The sequence below is a fragment of the Cottoperca gobio genome, unplaced genomic scaffold (assembly GCF_900634415.1).
Source record: "Cottoperca gobio unplaced genomic scaffold, fCotGob3.1 fCotGob3_300arrow_ctg1, whole genome shotgun sequence".
In the NCBI taxonomy this organism is placed as follows: domain Eukaryota; kingdom Metazoa; phylum Chordata; class Actinopteri; order Perciformes; family Bovichtidae; genus Cottoperca; species Cottoperca gobio.
In genome coordinates, this window is record NW_021166911.1 from 38,068 (window position 1) to 61,236 (window position 23,169).

Here is a 23,169-nt window from a genome sequence, read left to right on the forward strand (position 1 = left end):
TGTTGCTGTTTATTCCCTCCGTCTTGACGCTCTCGGTGATCTCCGGGATTCCCATTAATATCCCGACTTTCCTTCATCTTATTTCTGGGTTGTTCCGGCTGTTTCGGAGCCGGGAGCTTGTGCGGGTCTGTGCCGGGTTCCAGCGCCTCTCCGCCGGCCTGCAGCAGCGGGAGCAGTCGGTGTCGGGCCGGATGCTGGTTCTGTGGATGCGGACGGTGATAAATCGGCTGTAATCTCCGGATTTTAAGCGGAACCAGCGAGCAGACGGCGGAGGGATTTCCTATGATTTCAGCCTTCAGACGCTTCGTTTGAGGAATTACATTTAAATGGCGGTTATTTTATTACCGCGACGTCGGTGAGATTACAGACATAACTCAGTTTAGTATTCTGACAGCAGCGACATGTGGTCTGTTATATATTTATTTTATATTACTGACCTTCCCTGCAAACTAAAGCCTTCCTCTCGTGCACTCGGTCATATTTATTGTAACAACATTTAGTTAGTTCCGGTTTGGGTCAATATTTCTCTCTAAATATAAATAAAAATATTTATTTAAGAAGCTCACAGGAACACTCTTTATATTTACTATAGATAGATACTTTATTCATCCCTAGGGACATTTTGGCAATCCAGTAGCTTAAAATACATTATACATTTATTAACATTACACCCCCCCCCCCCCCCCCCCCCTCCATTAAAAAGTAAGAACAAATCAATTTAAAAATAAGCGATTTTTCCAAATTTACAAAAAACAAAATATAATCATTATTAATAAAACTGCATTAGCAACAATCCAATAACCTTATAAATCAAATTTCAGAACATCTGCGGATCAATTTATTTTATTTTAAACAAAAAAACAAACAAACAATCTCAAAATATTACAAACAATATTTTGGAAACATTTCTGCAATATCAAATTATTTTTATGGATGTGGGGAGTTTCAAAACAAAACACAAAACTCCTGAAATCGGGCACTTTTAGTCACTTCCCTTGTAATTTACGAGATTTAAAAAAAGATATTGGCTGCGATAAGTTCTTAAATTAATGAGGAAAACACATAAATATTTCTGAGATTAATGTTGTAAAAGAGCACTTTAAAGGGCTTCACTGCTGATAACGTTTAGACAAAGTTTAGCTACTAAAATGTTTTTTAATTTAATGTGTGGTATTCTGTTTGAATTAAATTCAGGTTTGCACATCAAGAGGTGAGAATGTGTTCGTATTAAGTTTATTTGTTTGTATTTATTTAATTTAGAGGGCCGGTGACTTCACGACTCTTAACTTTATTTTTGGAAGACAAAAATATTTTAATTAACATTTAATTTATTTATTTTCCTTAAACTAAAATTAAATTAAAAAAATACAAATGTTTAACTTCAACATGTCAGTTTATTATTTTAACTGAAAAACTAAACTTTTTATTTATTTAGTTTTTTCGATGAGTCGCTGACTGCGATCAGTTTGAAACTCGAGGCTGCAGGTTGGAATTATGGGAAGTGTAGTTGGATGTTGCTCAGTTAAAGAGACTACAATAAAGGACTACAACACTCCCAGCAGCGTTAAGACAGGCACGATTCTGATGCTACACAACCGGCTCACAACTCGTCAGACTTCCTGGTTTGACATTTTTACCGCGGTGGATCTTTAACGCAGACTTTTCAGTTCCCGGCCGACATGTCAGATAAGACGGCGCCGCGCTGCCAGCTGAGGCTGGAGTGGATCCATGGCTACAGAGGACACCAGTGCCGCAACAACCTGTACTACACAGCGGGAAAGGAGGTGGTGTACTTCGTGGCCGGGGTGGGCGTGGTCTACAACACCCGAGAACACACCCAGAAGTTTTACCTGGGACACAACGACGACATCATCAGGTGAGGGAGAGGGCTACAGCGTTAATGAAGAAATTCAGATTCTAGGAAGCGTGGCGGTGTATCACGACCACTGTAGGTACGTTTACGAGAAAAAACTTGGATATAATCTGAGATTACAATCGGAAAAGTAGGAGAACAACATTTTTATATTTTCTTAAAATGTTCGATTAAAGTCTAAAATTTGCAAGAAGAAAACGTGAGATTAAAGTTAAATGTACGATGAAACCCCCCCGAGCATCAGACCTGCGTGGACCAGTGACGCTGACGGCTGGTTATCGTTGTCCCGGCAACCAAAGTTGTCTTCATGTCATTCATCGTGCTTTGTTTCAGACACGTGTTCACTTTGGTCAGCGAGCAAACGTCCTGCAACTGTTTCTGTGAACATTTAGATTTAGGGTTTTAAAAAGTAAGACATTTGGAAGCGTACCAAAAACTAAATGTCGTGGTGAAAACAAATATGTTATTATTTTGCACTCGAGAGATAAAAGCTTCTTCAAATTAATAAATAAAATAAAACAAATTATAACACTAACAATAATAATAGTATTATAACAATACAATTATTATAATAATATTATTATATAATAATACTATTATAATATTATTATGATATTATTATAAGAGTAATAATACTATTGTTATTATTGTAATATTATTATTATAATAGTAATATTATAATATCATAATTATATTATTATTATTATAATAGTAATAATACTATTATTATATCAATAATATTATTAGTGTTATATTTTTATTATAATAATATTATTATATTATTAGTAGAATTATAATTAATTAAGCAACACTATTTTATTTTATTTATTCATTTCAAGAAGCTTTTATCTCTTGAGTGCAAAACAATAACATATTTTTTTATATTATAATACCAATAATATGATAATGATAATATTTGTGCCCCCCCTCCCCAGGATGCCATGGACGGAGCCGACCTGGTGAACGGCGTCGCTGAGCGGAGCTCCAAGGAGCCGAGCCCCGGTGCCTCCCCGACCTCCGGCAGGAAGAGTAAAAGCAGCCAGTCGTCCACGCTGCCCTCCAAGACCCCGACCTCACAGCTGGAGGGGCTCCTGCACCGCAAACATGAGTGGGAGGGGCCCAACAAGAAGGCCTCCAACAGGTGACACCGCCCCCCCCCCCACGCTGAGGGATATTTACCTCCAGGTTCACACACTGACGGAAACCTTTGAACTTTAACAAAGCTTACAAAGGGTTTATAATAATAATAATGCTAAACGTTATCTATAGAGCACTTTTCAAACAGCAGCTGAAAGGCTATAAGATATATAAGGATATATATAAGATGTCATCAGATATTCTGTATAATATATATTTTATTGTTATTTAATTCAACGTTTTACTAATAATTGCGCTGTTTATTATCTCTTTCCTGCCTTATTTATTCTTCTAAGCTTTAAACACAAAGCACCTTTTGATTTGTTGCGCTTTGTTACTGACGATAAAGTTCTTGGATTTTGAACCTGCTGCTCTGTGATTGGCAGGTCGTGGCACAACGTGTACTGTGTCATCAACAACCAGGAAGTGGGTTTCTACAAAGACAGCAAGGCAGCGGCGCAGGGCGTCCCGTACCACAGCGAGGTTCCCATCGGCCTGAAGGACGCCGCATGTGACGTCGCGTCTGAGTACAAGAAGAAGAAACACGTCTTCAAACTCCGGTAATCAGGAACTCGTTTTTTATCCAAGTTTAAATCTAACGTTAAATACAATATTAAAATAAAGATGTCTTTTCTCTCCTGTGTGAGCTCGACCGGCACAGATTTAATTATATATATATATATTATAGATACATCTATAATATATATATATATATATGTATAATGATGTATTTATACATCTATAATTATATATGTATATAAATATATATATATTATATTTTATATATATTATAAATACATCTATAATATCCATCCATCCATCGTCTACCGCTTATCTGGGATCGGTGGGCGTGGTGGGCCCACAGGATGGATGAATGGGAGGCACCATGTAGCTTCTTCGGGCCCTCCCTCTGGGCCTGGCTCCAGACGGGGGTCCCGGGCTTCCTCCGGGCAGGGTCTCTCCTTTCCTTTCCCTTTCTTTCATGAAGTCGTTTTGAACCATTCTTAGTCTGGCCCCTCGCCTGAGACCAATTTGCCTTGGGAGACCCTACCACGAGCACTAGGCTGCAGACAACACAGCTCTCAGGTTCATAGGGACACACAAACCTCTCCACCACGATAAGGTGATGGTTCCCAGAGAGGTATATATATATATACATCTATAATATATATCTAATTATATATGTATATAAATTATATTTTATATATATTGTATATATATATCTATAATATATATAATTATGTATTTATACATCTATAATTACGCTGAAAGGAGCCAGTTGAGGTGGTTCATCTAGTAAGGATGCCACCTGGGCGCCTCCCTAGGGAGGTATTCCAGGCACGTCCAGCTGGGAGGAGACCCCGGGGAAGACCCAGGACTCGGTGGAGAGATTATATCTCCTCACTGGGAACGCCTCAGGATCCCCCAGTCGGAGCTGGAGGATGCGGCCCGGAGAAGGGAAGATTGGGGTTCCTTACTGGAGCTGCTGCCCCCGCGACCCGATCCTGGATAAGCGGTGGACGATGGATGGATGGATACATCTATAATTATATATATAATATATTTATATATACATAATATAATTATATATGTATATATGTATATAAATATATATATATATATATATATATATAAAATTGTATTTGATATATATTATAGATACATCTATTATATATATATATAATTATGTATTTATACATCTATAATTATATATATAATATATATATTTATATATGTATATAAATATATATATAAATTATATTTTATATACATTATATCGAATTACATATCATTCAAAGCGCTTTACTAAAACAATAATAGATGGAGAAAGTGCAAACAAACACACATATACAGGACATTTAAATATATTTAAAAGAGCCATTAGAATAGAAATAAAAAGTTAAAATAGAATAAGAAAGCTATAAAATACTACATAAAAGTTACAGTATCACATGTTATATATGTATATATATATACATATAGACATTTATTTAAAAGTGCACTGCAACTCATTTAATTCAGCAGTTCTGTTTCGTGTTGTTATTATATTATTATTATAAATTATTAATATATCTGCACTCTGGTCCTCGAGGTATTTATTGAACATTATTCTGTTTCAGAGTCACCGACGGAAACGAGTATCTGTTTCAAGCCAAAGATGAAGTGAGTTTCATTGTTTTATTCATATAATTATTATGATGTTTTATAATATATATATATATATATATATATATATATATATATATATATATATATATATATATATAGAATAATATATATATTTGATTATAATAATGTATAATAATTGTATAATAACTATTGATGCATTTAAAACTTCTAAACTAAATATAATATGTCATGGTAAATTTCTTAATGAGAGATAAATGTGTTTATTTATATCATTTATATGTTTAACCCTGTTGGTAGCTTTTACTAAAAGTGTTTTGTTTTAATAATCTAAAGTAGCAGAAAATTAACCTCAACGTTTATTTGACATGTCGGCATTGTGACACTTTAGTTTTTGTACATAAAACTGTTATTATTATTATTAACTGAAGTTGTAAATAAAACTACTCTGAGTGAAATAAATAACTCCAGATCGGAGTACTGACCCGGGGGGAGTCGGGGTCGGAGGGGAGTCCGTTCTGCGTGACGCTGCAGACAGAGAAACTTTGTTACTTCACGTCTTTAAAGTGAAAACAGAAAAATGAACGTGTTGTTTTAAAAACCTCGGCTGCTGAGACTCCTGCTGCTGGACCACGAGCGGCTCTGGAGACGGAGGCCTCCTCATCCTCTCCTCCTCCTCCTGCAGCCTGCGCACCTCCAGCAGCTCCAACTGGGGACCAGAACCAGAACAGAGTTAGTGTCAGGAAGGTCTTCACATACAAGCCATTTATTTTGTAAACAAATAAACAGAGAAAATAAGAGCAAATATTTACTTTTAAAGACAAATAAATATTATAAAGAAAAGAAAAAGTGTATAAGTATGTATATGTGTGTGTGTATATATATATATATATATATATATATATATATATATATATGTATGTATATAAGTATGTATATGTGTACATGAATACAACAAGAAGAATTTAATACTCGTTTAATTATGAGGCTCAGATTTAATTATAATAATAAAAAACATTTCAAAAACAAAACTTCCAGAACAATAAAGAAAAGGAAACGACTTCTTCAACAAGCAGCATCAGGATTTTATTTTAAAGTTAAAAAAAAACCTCCTCTCCCCTCCCCCACCGTGGTCAGCCGCTCCAGAGCGGAGAAGCGTTCCTCCCAGGTGGCGGCCGACTTCTCGAAGGCCTCGTGGCGTTTGATGAGCTTCTCCACCTCGTCCACGCTCTGCCCCATCTCCCTGCTGGACAGGTACGGCTCCTGGCCCAGCAGCCACGCCTCGGCCACGCCGGCGTCCCGCGAGAACTGGTGCACCTCCAGAACTGAGTGTGGGGGGAGAGGGGAGAGTCAGACCTGCAACCACTTTCTACCATTAACAAGAAAGTTTTTAATTCTACGTTTTCTTCATTTGTTGATAAAGATACGAAACTAAACACTTCCTGCACAGATGTGTCAAAATAAAAGGCTTTTAATGTGAAAGGTCTGCAGGAAGTGCTGCGTTTCACTGACAGCTAAGTAGAAGAAATTACAATCCAGAACAGCATGATTATTATTTCCCGTTTAATTTATTTATTCCTCGTCAGACTGCAGCTGTGGCGATGTTTTTTGATGTTGTGGGAGATTTCTGTTTTTGCTCGTGTCCTGCAGCGTTTCCTGATTAATCGCAGCTCCGTCAGTTTCGTTAAAGGACGGCGAGCGCCTGAGGACGCTTCATCAGCGCCGAGTCACCACTGCAGTGTCCAATCAGCTGTCAGCTCTGACCTCGTTAAATTATGAGATTTAATTGTAAAAGTTGCAACTTCTTGATGCAATGTTCTTGTTAAATTACATTTCTTGTTTCACTTTCTTTCTTTATATTACAACTTTTTCATTAAAACATCTCCTTATATTTTACGCCTTATTATTATTACTAATATTATTATTATTATTATTATTATTAGTTCAAAAACGACTTCATGAAAAAAAGGGAAAGGAAAGGAGAGACCCTGCCCGGAGGAAGCCCGGGGCCCCCGTCTGGAGCCAGGCCCAGAGGGAGGGCCCGACAGCGAGCGCCTGGTGGCCGGGTTTGCCACGGAGCCCGGTCAGGCACAGCCCGAAAAAGCTACGTGGTGCCTCCCATCCATCCATCCTGTGGGCCCACCACTCATGGGAAAAACGGCTGGGGTTGGGTGCGCTGTCACACGGGTGGCAGTGATGGTCAGGGACCTCGACGGACCAGACCTGGGCAGCAGAGGCTGGCTCTGGGGACGTGGAACGTCACCTCTCTGTGGGGGAAGGAGCCGGAACTAGTGCGGGAGGTGGATCGCTACCAGTTGGATCTGGTGGGGCTTACCTCCACACACAGTCTTGGCTCTGGAACCGGACTCCTGGATAGGGGTTGGACTCTATTCTTCTCCGGAGTTGCCCAAGGTGTGAGGCGTCGGGCCGGTGTGGGGATACTCACTAGCCCCCGGCTGAGCGCCGCTACGTTGGAGTTTACCCCGGTGGACGAGAGGGTCGCCTCTCTACGCCTTCGGGTTATGGGGGGGAAAACTCTGACTGTTGTTTGTGCCTATGCCCCAAACCGCAGTTTGGAGTATTCGGCCTTCTTGGAGATCCTGAATGGAGCCCTGCAGGGGGTTCCAGTAGGGGGCTCCGTAGTCTTGCTGGGATACTTCAACGCACACGTGGGAAACGATGGAGACACCTGGAGAGGCGTGATTGGGAGGAAGGGCCTCCCTGATCTAAACCCGAACGGTCGTTTGTTGTTGGACTTCTGTGCTAGTCATGGAATGGCCATAACAAACACCATGTTCGAACATAAGGATGCTCATAAGTGCACGTGGTACCAGAGCTCCCTAAGCCAAAGGTCAATGATCGATTTCGTAATCGTATCATCTGATCTGAGGCCGCATGTTTTGGACACTCGGGTGAAGAGAGGGGCAGAGCTGTCGACTGATCACCATCTGGTGGTGAGTTGGATTAAGGGGAGGGGGACGACTCTGGACAGACCTGGTAAACCCAAACGGGTAGTGCGGGTGAACTGGGAACGTCTGGAGGAAGCCCCTATCCTGGGGATCTTCAACTCACACCTCCGGCGGAGCTTTTCAGACATCCCTGTGGAGGTTGGGGGCATTGAACCTGAGTGGGCGATGTTCAAAACCTCTATTGCTGAAGCTGCGATGATGAGCTGTGGTCTCAAGGTCTTAGGTGCCTCAAGGGGCGGTAACCCTCGAACACCGTGGTGGACCCCAGTGGTCAGGGAAGCCGTCTGACTGAAGAAGGAGTCCTTCCGGGTTATGTTATCCGGGAGTACTCTGGAAACAGTTGCAGGGTACCGAAAGACTAGAAGCTGCGCTTTATCACCAATCCTGTTCGTGATTTTCATGGATAGGATATCGAGGCATAGTCGTGGAGAAGGGTTGCAGTTCGGTGACCTGAGGATCTCATCGCTGCTCTTTGCAGATGATGTGGTCCTTATGGCATCATCGGTCTGTGACCTTCAACAGTCACTGGATCGGTTCGCAGCCGAGTGTGAAACGGTTGGGATGAGGATCAGCACCTCCAAATCTGAGGCCATGGCTCTCAGCAGGAAACTGGTAGATTGCCTACTCCGAGTAGGGAATGAGCCTTTACCCCAAGTGAAGGAATTCAAGTACCTCGGGGTCTTGTTCGCTAGTGAGGGGACGATGGAGCGAGAGATTGGCCAGAGAATCAGAGCAGCGGGGGCGGTATTACAGTCACTTTACCGCACCGTTGTGACGAAAAGAGAGCTGAGCCAGAAGGCAAAGCTCTCAATATACCGGTCGATCTTCGTTCCTACCCTCACCTATGGTCATGAAGGCTGGGTCATGACCGAAAGAACGAGATCACGGGTACAAGTGGCCGAAATGGGTTTTCTCAGACGGGTGGCTGGCGTCTCCCTTAGAGAGAGGGTGAGAAGCTCAGCCATCCGTGAGAGACTCGGAGTAGAGCCGCTGCTCCTTTACGTTGAAAGGAGCCAGTTGAGGTGATTCGGGCATCTAGTAATGATGCCACCTGGGCACCTCCCTAGGGAGGTGTTCCAGGCACGTCCAGCTGGGAGGAGACCCCGGGGAAGACCCAGGACTCGGTGGAGAGATTATATCTCCTCACTGGCCTGGGAACGCCTCAGGATCCCCCAGTCGGAGCTGGAGGATGTGGCCCGGAGAAGGGAAGATTGGGGTTCCTTACTGGAGCTGCTGCCCCCGCGACCCGATCCCGGATAAGCGGTAGACGATGGATGGATGGATTATTATTATTTATTATTACTAATATTATTAATATTATTATTATTTATTCTTATTCTTATTACTAATATTATTATGTATTATATTAATATTACTAATATTATTATTATTTATTATTAATATTATTATTACTAATACTATTATTATTATTGCAGGTGTGTCTTCGTTATATTCGTGTTTCTGGTGAATCTTACTGAGTCGCAGCCACTCCCACCGGTCCTCCCATTTATCGATCATCTCTTTCCTTTTGTCCGTCAACTGCAGCAGCTTCTCCTTAATCTGAACACACACAACTCATCATCACAACACTTAAAACATGTAATCTCCCTGTAGTGTGTTATTCCTCCTCACCCCTGTAGTGTTATTCCTCCTCACCTCTGTAGTGTTATTCCTCCTCACCCCTGTAGTGTTATTCCTCCTCACCCTGTAGTGTTATTCCTCCTCACCCCTGTAGTGTTTATTCCCCCTCACCTCCTCTGATGCGTAGTGTTTCCTCGCCAGCAGGGCCTTCCCGAGCTCGATGCAGGCAGTGAAGCTGTCATTTCGGGCGTCGATCTCGGCCTTGATGCCCTGATGGTTGTTCATCAGTAGCTCCACGGAGGACACATCTCTGAGCACAGAAACACACACAGCGTTGTTATCGCGTCCCGCATCAGACGACGTGTTGGCGTGCGGCGGGCCGTGGCAGTACCTTGGGTTCTCCTGGGCCTCGATGAGCCGGATGACGTCGTCCATCCACAGCATCAGGTCCCGCACCATGCTGAAGAACCGGAACTTGTCCCCGGTGTCCAACAGGCGGACTCTGCGTCCGTCGCAGGCCTCCAGCAGACTCCTCCAGGCCTCCAGCACCTCGCTCTCCCTGCGCTGGATGTCGTCCGCTTTATCGCCCGCGTACGCCGACTGGAGGCGGACCGCGTCGTCCTGCAGCTGCCTCACCTGCACACACGGGGTCAAACGTCAAACATGTGTGAAGAATCTGAGAGCAGGGCTCAGTAAACCCAATGTGTGGAACTGACTGGGTAACGTGAGCCAGCAGTCCCCACTGTGTCTCCATAAAGCACCGTGTCCCCGTAAAGCACCGTGTCACCGTAAAGCACCGTGTCACCGTAAAGCACCGTGTCCCCATAAAGTAGGTTTGGTGTGACTGACCTGTGTTCCCAGGGCCTGGATGTCGTGTTCGAAGGTCGTGTGCATCCTCTGCAGCGTCTCTACGGTGTTCTGGTCGCGGCCGACCTCCTCCGGCAGCTTCTTCTGTTTGTCCATTATGCGCACCAGGATCTCTTTCCCATCGTGGTAAAACTTGTGGAGCTCGAAGGAGGCGGCGAGGATCTGCGTCCTGGTGTCGATGAGCTCCAGCAGGTCGGCCCACGCTTCGTTCAGCCCGTCCTTCCACTCTGCCACAGTCGCTGCGTCGCCGTGCCCGGCGTTGATCAGCTCGTCCGCCATACGGTTGACGCTATCCACGCGCTCCTGACCGATGTTCCCAGTGTCCCGAGCGAACTCACGGAAACGCTCCTGCAACATCTGCGCAAGGAGCACACGGGTCAGAGGTCGTAGTTAGTGAGGGTTGTGATATACTGGTGTTTACGAACTATATTTAAAAATATTGATATATGTAAATAATACACAACATATCGTATAAATAATCCAGCGCCTCGTAAAGGATGTAATCTGACCCTACTACCGAAGAGTATTAGAGCATAAGGAGAACAAAGAGATTTCTATTTATTTTGCATTTTGAGAATAAAGTTGAAATGTCAACGACCAGCGTCGCCACATATATTATGAAATTATTATGTATTGAAATGCAAAATAAGATAAAACTGTGTGAAATTCATTTGCCAAAAGGAGACAAAATGCACAATAAACAAAGTTAACAATTAATCCAACAGTTTTTCTTACGACAACAAGGTCGTGTTATGTTTTCAGTCACAACTTCTGGTCAGATTATCGTGGCAGCCGAGGAAGAACCCAATACATTTAGGAGTGGATCCGAATAACGGGAAAGACATGCATTAAGTTTCACTTCTTCTCTGTCGCGTTCATGTTGTCTCCACATCACGACTTGAAGCTCATGAAAACACAACTCTGGAAACGGGACCATCAGAGGAGCACCTGAAGGCAGCGTTGGGGAGATCGATTATCACAGTAACATCGTTGTGGATGTGACATGAATGGTGTTAGTGACGTACGGTAACGTGTTCGTAGTCCTGCCCCAGCTCGTGCGACCCGGCCACCACCTCCCGCTCGGCGATCCACTGCTCGAGGTCGTCCACCTCGCGGTTCAGCTGAAAGAGGCGGAGCCTCTCGTCCAGTTTGCCCCGCCTCTCCTCAGACAAGTCCTTCAGGCCCGCGTACAGTTTATCCACCTGAGACTGACGCATGCTGATCCGCTCACTGACACACATACACACATACACGTTTTTTGTCGGGCTACGTGAGAAAGTATAGCTCTGCAGCTGAAAAGGCTTCAGGATCAGTTTTATGTTATGTCATATTGTTTAATGTAATATTGTTTAATGTTATAATGTAATAATGTTTAATGTTTACAGCGTGTCCTTCTCGAGCAGCAACACGAACCTCTCCGGATGTCCGTCGGCCACCAGTCCGCGGCTGGTCTTGGAGAGCAGGTGCACGGTCTCGGCGTAGTCCTCCACCGCCTGCTCCACGATCTGATGCTTCTTCTGCATGGTGACGGCGCTCAGCTCGTCCTGGTGACGGAAACACATCGTGTTACAGTCACAAAATCCTCATTTAATTCTAAATTAAAATGCGTGTTGACATGAGGAGCACGCAGGAGAGGCCCCCCACCCCCCACCTTGGCTTTCTCCTCAGACATCATGTACAGCTCCTGCTCGCTCATCCAGGCCTCGGCCTCGGCGGCGTCGAAGTAGTACTGCTGCGCTTCGTGCGCCTCCTCCAGCCGGCCGTGGCGGCGCTCCGCCTCCTCCATCAGCTGCCTCCATAGCTCCTGCAGGGCCGCCAGGCGGCGGCAGATCATGTCTGCGTTGGAGGACTCGTCCTTCAGCAGGCTCTGACTGCGCTCCAGGATGTCGTCGATACGAGGCTGATGACCCTGAACCTCCTTCTGCAGAGTCTGAGGGTGAAGTAGTATCAGTATCACTCTGCAGGTGAACACGCTCAAATATCTGAGATCATGAAGCTTCCCCACTTCATTACTCACATTAACACTTTTTATATAACAAGTGTTCATGTTTAATATGTAAATGAGGCATTATGTAATGTAACTGTTGTTTAAATCTACACACACAAAGTTAGAAACACAAACGCTGATGTTCTCATGTTTCCTCTTGCTGACAGAAGACGAGTTAGAAGTTAAATATTGAGCAGAGCATGAAGAACATGGTTTTCTCTGCAGTGTTGCATTAAAGAAACACAAAATAAGTTCCACATGAGTCTTGGAAACAAAAATAAATTGATTATTTAGCACATTTGTGATCACAAGTTTTCTTTCCGTGTAACATTCACGGCTCCGTCATTGTTGTCTGTGTTCGTGGTCTCACCTGGTTCTTCTTGATGAGCAGCTGGACGGTCTGCAGGTTGTGTCCGTGGTCACAGGATGTGGCCACAGCCATCCTCTCCTGGACCCACAGCTGGGAGACAAAACATGAGAGTCCTGTGATCAGCCGATGATTAAAGGATTATTCCCATCAGATATACGAGCGCTGAACGTCTGTTTTTACAGAGGATTCTCCGAATAAATCAGATATATAGACTAAATATGAGCCAATTAATAATACTGTTAATAGAAACGCTAATCTATAATAATATAGGTAATAGTAAAAGATAATTTAGGTCAAAATGAGGAACCTTCGTTTCTATGCAGACGATACAGTGATGTATTGTGTGCCTTCGTCTCTATGCAGACGATACAGTGATGTATTGTGTGCCTTCGTTTCTATGCAGACGATACAGTGATGTATTGTGCTGGTGTGTTTCTATGCAGACGATACAGTGATGTATTGTGTGCCTTCGTTTCTATGCAGACGATACAGTGATGTATTGTGTGCCTTCGTTTCTTGCAGACGATACAGTCATGTATTGTGTGCCTTAGTTTCTATGCAGACGATACAGTGATGTATTGTGTGCCTTCGTCTCTATGCAGACGATACAGTGATGTATTGTGTGCCTTCGTTTCTATGCAGACGATACAGTGATGTATTGTGCTGGTGTGTTGCAGGCTGTTGATACTGTCGTTTCTATGCAGACGATACAGTGATGTATCGTGTGCCTTCGTCTCTATGCAGACGATACAGCGATGTATTGTGTGCCTTCGTTTCTATGCAGACAATACAGTGATGTATTGTGTGCCTTCGTTTCTATGCAGACGATAGAGTGATGTATTGTGCTGGTGTGTTGCAGGCTGTTGATACTGTCGTTTCTATGCAGACGCTACAGTGATGTATTGTGTGCCTTCGTTTCTATGCAGACGATACAGCGATGTATTGTGTGCCTTCGTTTCTATGCAGACGATACAGTGATATATTGTGCTGGTGTGTTGCAGATTACATGTATTGTTATTATTATTGCTCAGGGACAAAAGTTGTCTCCTGTTAGAAACATCTCAGTTCTTTGAACCTTTAGGTGGATAATGAATAATGTGACGTTTTATTTCAGAAACAAGTTGTGTTTTTGCTTTGAGGCCAAACGAAGACGTTTCACTGTGAAGTTATCTGCACATTGTTTCCTGCCTTCATTATAAAACTCTCTGCTTTACGTACGATCTCGTCCTCCACGTCTCGGTTGAACTGGTGACCTTCTCTGGACTCCACCAGGAAGTTCCTGCGGCGGCGCAGCGGCTCCAGCAGGTCCTGAAACTTATTCTCCACCAGCTGCCTCCGCCCGTCCACCTCCTCCGTGTCCTTCACCTCCTGACCCAGAGCCTTCACCTGGCTCTGCAGCTCCACCACCTCCCGCTGACGCACCTCCACCTGGTTCTCCAGCATCTGCAGAAAAGGGGGGGGGGGGGTCAGACTCATACTAGTACTCCTGCTACTAATGCATGTACTAATACTAATGTACTAATGCACTAATACTAATGTACTAATACTAATGTACTAATACACTAATACTAATGTACTAATATTAATGTACTCATACACTAATACTAATGTACTAATACACTAATACTAATGTACTAATACTAATGTACTAATACACTAATACTAATGTACTAATACTAATGTACTCATACACTAATATTAATGTACTAATACTAATGTACTAATACTCATGTACTAATACTAATGTACTAATACACTAATATTAATGTACGAATACTAATGTACTAATACTCATGTACGAATACTAATGTACTAATACTAATGTACTAATACTCATGTACGAATACTAATGTACTAATACACTAATATTAATGTACGATACTAATGTACTAATACTCATGTACGAATACACTAATACTAATGTACGAATACTAATGTACTCATACACTAATACTAATGTACGAATACTAATGTACTAATACACAAATACTAATGTACTAATACACTAATACTAATGTACTAATACACTAATACTAATACTAATGTACTAATACTAATGTACTAATACACGAATACTAATGTACTCATACACTAATACTAATGTACTCATACACTAATACTAATGTACTAATACTAATGTACTAATACTAATGTACTAATACACTAATACTAATGTACTAATACTAATGTACTAATATACTAATACTAATGTACTAATACTAATGTACTAATACACTAATACTAATACTAATGTACTAATACACTAATACTAATGTACTAATACTAATGTACTAATACACTAATGCTAATGTACTAATACTCATGTACTAATACTAATGTACTAATACACTAATACTAATGTACTAATACACTAATACTGATGTACTATTACACTAATACTAATGTACTAATACACTAATACTAATGTACTAATACTAATGTACTAATACTAATGTACTAATAATAATGTACTAATACACTAATACTAATGTACTAATACACTAATACTAATGTACTAATACACTAATACTGATGTACTAATACACTAATACTAATACACTAATACTAATGTACTAATACACTAATACTAATACACTAATACTAATGTACTAATACAAATGTACGAATACACTAATACTAATACACTAATACTAATGTACTAATACTAATGTACTAATACTAATGTACTAATACACTAATACTAATGTACTAATACTAATACAATAATACTAATGTACTAATACACTAATACTAATACACTAATACTAATGTACTAATACACTAATACTAATGTACTAATACACTAATACTGATGTACTAATACACTAATACTAATGTACTAATACTAATGTACTAATACACTAATACTAATGTACTACTACTAATACACTAATACTAATGTACTAATACTAATGTACTAATACACTAATACTAATGTACTCATACACTAATACTAATGTACTAATACTAATGTACTAATACACTAATACACTAATACTAATGTACTAATACACTAATACAAATGTACTACTACTAATACACTAATACTAATATACTAATACTAATGTACTAATACACTAATACTAATGTACTAATACACTAATAGTAATGTACTAATACTAATGTACTAATACACTAATACTAATGTACTAATACACTAATACACTAATACTAATGTACTAATACACTAATACTAATATACTAATACTAATGTACTAATACACTAATAGTAATGTACTAATACTAATGTACTAATACACTAATACTAATGTACTAATACACTAATACACTAATACTAATGTACTAATACTAATACACTAATACTAATGTACTAATATTAATTCATGACTTTAATCTCAGATAATATTCTTGTTTTAATTTGTGAATTTATAATGTTATAATTACAAAGAATACTGGTTGTATATCATAATTATTTTTATACATATATATCTTTTGACTTTATAATCTCATACTTTTGTTTTAGGTGTTTCTTTCTATAATTTTCTTCATGATATCCGAGAATATTCCCAGTTTTTCTTTATCGTAAACAGTTTTTAATAATCTCAGAGAATAAATTCAGAGCTTTTAATAACTTACAAAATGTCCTTTGTGTAATACTGTGGCGGTACCTGTTGTTTTTTGAGCAGGATGTTGACGGAGGTCAGGTCTTTGCCGTAGTCGTCAGACTGGATTTGACCCTCGAGGCCTCCCATCCACTTGTCCAGGTCGGCGCAGCTCTGCGTGAAGAGCTCGGCCTTGTTGGCGTCGAACAGACACTGAGCTTTAGTCTGCGTGGTGGACTCCAGCTCCTCCCACATGGCGTGCAGAGCCGACAGCTTCTCCTTCACCACCGCCTCCGTCTCCGGCTTCTCCGACACCAGCAGCGTGCCGTCCTGCAGAGAAATACTCGTAAACTTCATCCTGACGGCTGCAACAGAACGTTTACGCTCGGGGATGGCGAGTCGTTTCGTCATCTCAGCCTTGTCGTTCTCCTTTATTTTTAGTTGGTCAAAACTAAAGCTAACGCAATAACAAGGCGTGCACATGAATTATTATGCTACTGTTCCTGTGGATGCATTAAAGCCGTATTGGGATTATTTTTCCCTGATGATGCAACACTATAAACAACAAACCACCTTCTGGATCTTGTCCAGCCACTCCTTGTTGGACTGCAGCTCGGCCATGAAGGCCTGATGCTTCAGCCACTTGCTGTGCAGGTTTCTGGCCTCGTCGTACGTCAAGTCCTGAGCGGTGAGCATCTTCTCGTTGATCCACAGAGACAGCTGCACACACACACACACACACACACACACACACACACACACACACACACACACACACACACACACACACAGTGTTATCGGGGGGGGGACACACGACTATATCCAAAGGGTCCTCCGGGACGACGGAGACGTACCTCTTGACAGTCCTGCAGGAACTTCTGCAGATCTCTGTTGTCCTTCAGCCTCATCAGCAGCTCCACCGCAGCCTCTCGGTTCTTCTTGTGCCTGAAACACGGAGGACGAACTCAGAGAAATACTTCATGCTGATTGGCTGGAGGGCTCATTATGTATTCAGGATTTACTAGCAGCAGATTCTCCAGTAGCGACACAAAGTTCCCAGTTAAAGATTAGGGAAGTTCATCTAGCGTTCACTGCCCAACACCAAGTAAATGGAAACTAAAAGCAAATTTTCTAAGAAAAGAAGAAAAAGCAAATTTCAAAAAGCTTTTTGTTTCTGCGAGCGCCGCTGAAGTTTAGTTTCAGTCTCCGATCAGCTGATAATCGTGATTGTTTTGATCAGCAATCTCTGTAAAGATGACGAATAACAAACGTTTTCAATGCTGATTTAAGTATATAATATACAACTCAAGGGAAGTTGGATTTAATGCCTCGGTTTAAACTTTACATTAACTTCCTGCACTAAACACTCGTTTGTAATCAGGCTGCAAAATCTGGCATGAATAATTAATTTTTATTAAATTGAGTTGTTGATCTGCCGTTGATGCGAGACGCGTTCTGTAAATTATTTTAAAAAAGTAGATTTCTTCTCTGATTTGAATTTGCAAGAAAAAAACGATCAATCAATTAAAGGTCAATTTCAGACATTTTAATACCAATTAAGGCCGACAGACCGACACGCATAGTGTTTGGTGGTTTACCGCTGACTTCCCCAGAAGAAACAAATCTTAAGAGACGTAATCTGAGCAGAGCGGCTATAAAGTCATTTCAATCATTTAAACAAAGCTGAAATCTAAAGTGTGCGATGTGAGGAGATGTGTACCGGTCGTCGATGGAGGAGACTCTCTCCAGGATACGCTCGGCGTTGATGTTTCCGTCGCTTGCCAGCCGCCTGCCGGCCTCCACCACGCCGTTGATCTTGTCTTCGTTGGCGTCCATGGTGGTCATGAAGTCCTCCTGCTTCTTGATGGCGGCCTCGGCACCCTCGAGGGTGGTGGGCATCTCGGTGTGAGCCAGCACGTACTCCTGCCGGCAAGGACGAGAGTTAAAGACAGAAACGGTAGTTTTCAGTTTATTACATAGTTAGGTTACTCGTGTACCTGGTTGTTGAGGAAGGCCTCGGTCTGCTTGGTGTCCCTGAGGAACAGCTGATAGGCGTGCGACTGGGTCAGCAGGTTCTGCCGGTTCTCCCACATCTTGTGCAGCTCGTTCCAGCCGGTGTCGAGCGCCTGCAGCCGCTGCCGCAGGAACATGTACTGCGCGTCCGTCTGGCCCTGTGTCACCATCTCGCCCATGTCCCGCATCTTCTGGTAGTCCTCCTCATAGTTCTGGATCTCGCTCTTGATGCCTTCGTGCTGGGCCATTAGCTTCTCGGCCTCGGTCAGCGTGTTGGGCATGTCCTCGGAGGCGATGGCGGTCTGAGTGCGGGACAGCCAGGACTGGAAGTCGTCCAGCTCGCGCAGGAACTGCTGCAGCTTCCTGGCCTCGCCCAGCGACTCCTCGCGGTTCTTCAGCGTGTTCTTCATCTCCTCCCAGACGGCCGTGATCTCAGCCAGCCGGCCCGTGATGGGCTTGGCCTGGTCGGGGTGTTCCTCCGCGAGCCGCTCGGCCTCGCCGCGCAGGTCGCCCAGCTTGTCCTCGATGGCTGCGAGGTCGCGCTCCATGCCGGTCAGTTTGCGCTGCAGGGCCATGACTCCAGTGAGGTCGTTGCCCAGCTCCTGGGTGGACTCGATGACCTTGGTCTTCTCCTTGATCCAGGACTTGGTCTCGTTGCATTCGAGGTGGTAGTTCTGCACGCCGAGAGCCGAGTGCAGCGACTCTTTCTTCTGATCCACCAGATCTCTGAACTGACTCCACCTGCAGGTAGAGGACAGCAGCAGCACGAGATATCAAGTACAGAAGTGAAATATCTGCTCATTCACCTTAAACCACACGAGAAGCACCAGCTGAAAAACTAGGTTTCTATTCTCAAAATATATTTTTAGTGAGATGTTGAGTATGTCTGGTGATGGTAAGCTCAGCATCTTCATCATGTTGAGCTCCACCGCTGTCAGGTAACCCTTTAAACACTTCTTTCTGTTTGTGCATCAAGGTGGAATATGTTGCAGAAAGACTTGAATTAATCTTGTCAAATGCTTTTAAATCTGTTTCACGAGACTCTTTTCTCCGAGCTTTGTTTTGTGTTTCATTTGGTGTTTTCTGCCTGTAACTGTGTTGTTCATCCTGCTGCTGACCAGGTGGAAATAGATTCTGAATGACTCCTGGTTAAATAAATAATAATACTCACACCTACACTTTGTTGCATCTGTATTTGTTTGTTCTGCCAGTGAGTCGTGTGGTTTCATTTGTACCTGTTGTTGAGTTTGTCCTGCTGGGTCTTGATGTCCTTCTCGCTCGGGTGACCGTTGTGCATCAGCTGCCGGGCGATCTGGTTGACCACGGCCACGCGAGACGCCTGGTTGTTCATCTCCGGCTCCAGACTCTCAAAGCGGTGCTGGACGACCTCCAGGTCCTCCAGCTTCTCGGGGATCTCCATGCAGTTCAGCCACTGCTCCTTCTCGTCGATCCACACCTCGCAGGCGTTGGCCTCGCTGAACATCTTGTAGCGTGCCAGAGCGTCCTGCAGCGCCTGCTTCCTCAGCTTCGTCAGCTCCGACACCTCCCTGTAGCGCTCCTCGATGCCCACGAGACGTCCACGCACCTCCTCTGACTCCGCCTCCTCTTCGGGAAGTGCGCCGGCCTGCTCGTGGAGCAAGTCGATGACTGTCCGGTAGCTGGCCACCTCCGCCGCCGCGTCCTTGTGCTTCCTGACGAGAGCCTGCGTGGAGAATTCGTCGTGGCCCGTCTCTCCGCTGGAGACGATGCGCAAGGCGTCCAGCGTCCAGGCGTCCACATCGTCTGCGTCCGTCTGAAACTGATGCAGCGCCAGAGCCTCCTCCAGCTTCTTCTTCCTCGCTGCCGCCAGCCGCTCCAGAGCCACCCACTGAGCCTGCAGGTCAGCGATTCGCTCCTGGATCTTGGTGGCGGCGAAGTGGTCGGCATGCACCATGGCCTCGCCCTCTGCGATGCTGTTCTTGAGGTGGCCGGCGCGGCCGCTCATCTCATCCTCCAGGGCGCGCTGCTGGCTGAGCAGGCGCAGTGCCCCCGTCAGGTCCTTCCCGTGCTCCACGGACGACAGGATCTGCTCCTTCTCACGGATCCAGCCCTCCTCCTCCGCCATCTCCCAGAAGAACTTCCAGAGTCGGCGGGACTCCTCCAGGCGGGCGCGGCGCTCAGCAGCGAGCTGCGTCAACTCCTGGTAGCAGAACTCCAGGTGGGAGACTCGATCCTCGATGACCTGAGGGTCACACGGCTTGTAGCCTGGACAGGAAGGTAAACACACACTGCAGGTGAATAGAGTAACAAATGTAACTAACAGATATCAGCATGAAACTTCCCCTGGTTGGGTTCTTTAAAGTAAGCCGGGAGTCCCTGCTGCTTGTTAGGAAGTCATAGTGAACTCATAAGATGGGTTGGACGGTGGTGCTGCTCACCGTCGTCATTGACGGAGTACTTGGTGGCGTTGGTGCTGACGGCCTTCACACGGTCGGCCTGGATGGCTATGTCGGCCTCCACCAGAGCGTGTTTCTGCAGCAGGTCCTCCACACCTAACAGATGCTTCCCATAGTCCTGGGACAGCAGCAACATCTGGAGACAAAGATGGAAAAACAGACGAGAGGGTGACGAACAGCGACTTCCTGTTTCTGGACTTTGAGCTACCGGACGAACACAAATGACGTGAAACTAAATATGGTGTGTTTACATGTGACCTCCGCTGAAGCTGTTTATTCTGTCTGCATCACATAATAATGTGTTGGTGCACAACAACATGTACACATATCAGTGCATCTCTGACACCATGAGTTTGTGGGTTCATTGCAGAAATTCCACATTCTGAGTTCTCTCCACTTCTAGCCGAGGTTGTGCCGTTTCCACAGAGCTGCAGGACTTTTATTGTGAAGAGAAAACTCACCTTCATCTCGTCCATCCAGTCCATGATGTAGAGCATCTCCTGGAAGACTCTCTGCAGGCCGAGGTTCATCTCCAGCCGCTGCCGGCGGGCCTTCAGCAGCTCCAGCAGATACTCCCACAGCCGGATCACGTTGTCCTTCCGGGCCGTGATGCGTTTTATGTCGTGGTAATGCTCAACCTCCAGCTCCTTCGCCACAGAGAGCACGGCCTGGACTCGCTCCTCGTATGCCGTGATGTCCGTCTCGATGGCCTCGTGCTTCTTGGTGGCCGCCTCCACGGCCTGCAGGTCGAAGCCAAAGTTATCCTGCAGAGAGAAAGAAAAGATGTTCAACAAGGTTCATGAATATTAGTTACACTGTGGTAGTGAAAGACTTCTTAGTAAAGACATAATACTTTGTTAATGTGAATAAAGTTCAGACGACTCTCTTGATTATTTGCAGTTGAAACAACAGGAGAGCATTAATTTAAAATACCTATAAAATCATATTTAAGACAATTTTAGACCTAAATTTCAGAAGATTTCATTTAAGAAAACCCAGTTTTAGCCTCGGATCCTGGATGTTTTTCGTTTTGTTTGAACTTGTATATGAAACTTTGTAACTTCTGCACATGTTGTCCAGGACTCGCTGTGAACGGGAGCTTCCTTGGTGTCTCACCTGTGACACCAGCCTCTGGTTCTCGCTGAGCCATGTCTCTCTCATGGCCGCCTTGCGGTCGAAGCGTCGGGCCAGTTGTTCCAGTTTCTCCTGACGAATCAGCTCCGTCCTCAGAGCCAGCTCCCGCTCGTGCTCCGCCTTCTCCAGCCGCTCCCATGCCTGACGGCAAACAATGTTATTAATGTTTTAAATAATGCAGTTCTAGTGAAAAGTCCAGTGTGTGTGAAGCATCGCTGATCAATGAGACTTGTGCGAGTTAAACTGATGTTTCATAGTTTTCTGTTGTTAAACTCGGCTCCATTCATTCACTTCATCAAGACTTTTCTACGTTTTTTGATTCTTCGTTCTCCGTGGAGGCAGGAGAGGAAATAAAGTTTTCTTCAAGAGTTGAAGGAAACACGAGGAGTGACGGATGTAAGAGGGTCATATTGGGGAAGTTTTCCTTTAAGGACAGACTGGACGATGGAGCAGCTCTCACCATGTTGATGTCTGAGATAAGTTTCATTAAATGTCATTTATATTCTTGATTCATTAATATTAATATCAGAAAACAGTGAAATGTTCCATCTTGTTTTATCCAACCGTCTAAAGAGATTCAGTTTGCTGTCATACTGAGAACACTAACAAATATTCACATCTGAAGACACACAATACAAACTAACATTTACTGATTAAATAATTTCCCTGACTCCTGTTTAATCCTGGTGCTGTAAAGCTTCTCCTCCGCTGGTGTCAGGGTTATTTTACAGCTGGAGGTGGAGCAGCTCTCACCTTGTTGATGTCTGAGATGAGTTTGCCCTCGCGGGGCATGTAGACCTTCTGGTTGTTGGCTCTCATCTTGCTCTGGATGGTGAACAGAAGAACCTCCAGGTTCCCCTTCTCTGTGAACCTGCAGACAAAGAATACCACTTTTACATCTCATCATGTGTACGATCATTCCTTTATTTCTGTGTCCATCCACAATAACAACAAACAGATAAATAAATCAGATTATCTATGAGCTTTTTCTCTCTTCTTGGCATGTTTGTGAGAAATAAAAAGGCAGCGAGTTCAGCGCCAAATACTATTCATGTATTTATTATGTACCTCCTTGAAGTCACTGAGAAAACTTATCATAAAAAGAGTTTATTT

The 23,169-nt window shown here is 43.5% G+C and overlaps 2 protein-coding genes across 2 annotated transcripts in view; one reads left to right on the forward strand and one right to left on the reverse strand.

The window, feature by feature from the left end:
* The first annotated feature begins 2,772 nt into the window (after positions 1 to 2,772).
* On the forward strand, positions 2,773 to 5,200 carry LOC115005423 (spectrin beta chain, non-erythrocytic 1-like). The gene is made up of 3 exons (XM_029427222.1): positions 2,773 to 3,014; positions 3,397 to 3,570; positions 5,131 to 5,200. Exons 1-3 carry the CDS (start codon positions 2,815 to 2,817, stop codon positions 5,198 to 5,200), a joined length of 444 nt encoding a protein of 147 aa, XP_029283082.1. The 5' UTR covers positions 2,773 to 2,814.
* Positions 5,201 to 5,545: 345 nt separating this feature from the next.
* The window catches only part of LOC115005422 (spectrin beta chain, non-erythrocytic 1-like), a 33,378-nt gene continuing 15,754 nt past the window's right edge, over positions 5,546 to 23,169 (reverse strand). Inside the window, exons 7-28 of the mRNA XM_029427221.1 lie at positions 22,810 to 22,927; positions 22,039 to 22,197; positions 21,384 to 21,686; positions 20,905 to 21,058; positions 19,723 to 20,731; positions 18,472 to 19,228; positions 18,195 to 18,397; positions 17,329 to 17,419; positions 17,048 to 17,194; positions 16,541 to 16,804; positions 14,130 to 14,354; positions 12,912 to 13,001; positions 12,206 to 12,484; positions 11,968 to 12,098; positions 11,580 to 11,784; positions 10,537 to 10,911; positions 10,079 to 10,323; positions 9,859 to 9,997; positions 9,582 to 9,666; positions 6,266 to 6,462; positions 5,740 to 5,846; positions 5,546 to 5,665 (exon numbers count right to left, since the gene is read on the reverse strand). Coding sequence (XP_029283081.1) covers positions 5,581 to 5,665; positions 5,740 to 5,846; positions 6,266 to 6,462; positions 9,582 to 9,666; positions 9,859 to 9,997; positions 10,079 to 10,323; positions 10,537 to 10,911; positions 11,580 to 11,784; positions 11,968 to 12,098; positions 12,206 to 12,484; positions 12,912 to 13,001; positions 14,130 to 14,354; positions 16,541 to 16,804; positions 17,048 to 17,194; positions 17,329 to 17,419; positions 18,195 to 18,397; positions 18,472 to 19,228; positions 19,723 to 20,731; positions 20,905 to 21,058; positions 21,384 to 21,686; positions 22,039 to 22,197; positions 22,810 to 22,927 — 5,368 coding nt within the window. The 3' untranslated portion in view covers positions 5,546 to 5,580. The remainder of the gene's footprint in view (positions 5,666 to 5,739; positions 5,847 to 6,265; positions 6,463 to 9,581; positions 9,667 to 9,858; positions 9,998 to 10,078; positions 10,324 to 10,536; positions 10,912 to 11,579; positions 11,785 to 11,967; positions 12,099 to 12,205; positions 12,485 to 12,911; positions 13,002 to 14,129; positions 14,355 to 16,540; positions 16,805 to 17,047; positions 17,195 to 17,328; positions 17,420 to 18,194; positions 18,398 to 18,471; positions 19,229 to 19,722; positions 20,732 to 20,904; positions 21,059 to 21,383; positions 21,687 to 22,038; positions 22,198 to 22,809; positions 22,928 to 23,169) is intronic.

Excerpts from the sequence above, each read along its gene's own strand:
- LOC115005423 (XM_029427222.1), top strand. The coding sequence starts at position 2,815 with ATGGACGGAGCCGACCTGGTGAACGGCGTCGCTGAGCGGAGCTCCAAG. Across the intron at positions 3,015-3,396 it reads AACAAGAAGGCCTCCAACAG|GTCGTGGCACAACGTGTACT; the intron begins GTGACACCGCCC and ends TGTGATTGGCAG. Across the intron at positions 3,571-5,130 it reads AAACACGTCTTCAAACTCCG|AGTCACCGACGGAAACGAGT; the intron begins GTAATCAGGAAC and ends ATTCTGTTTCAG.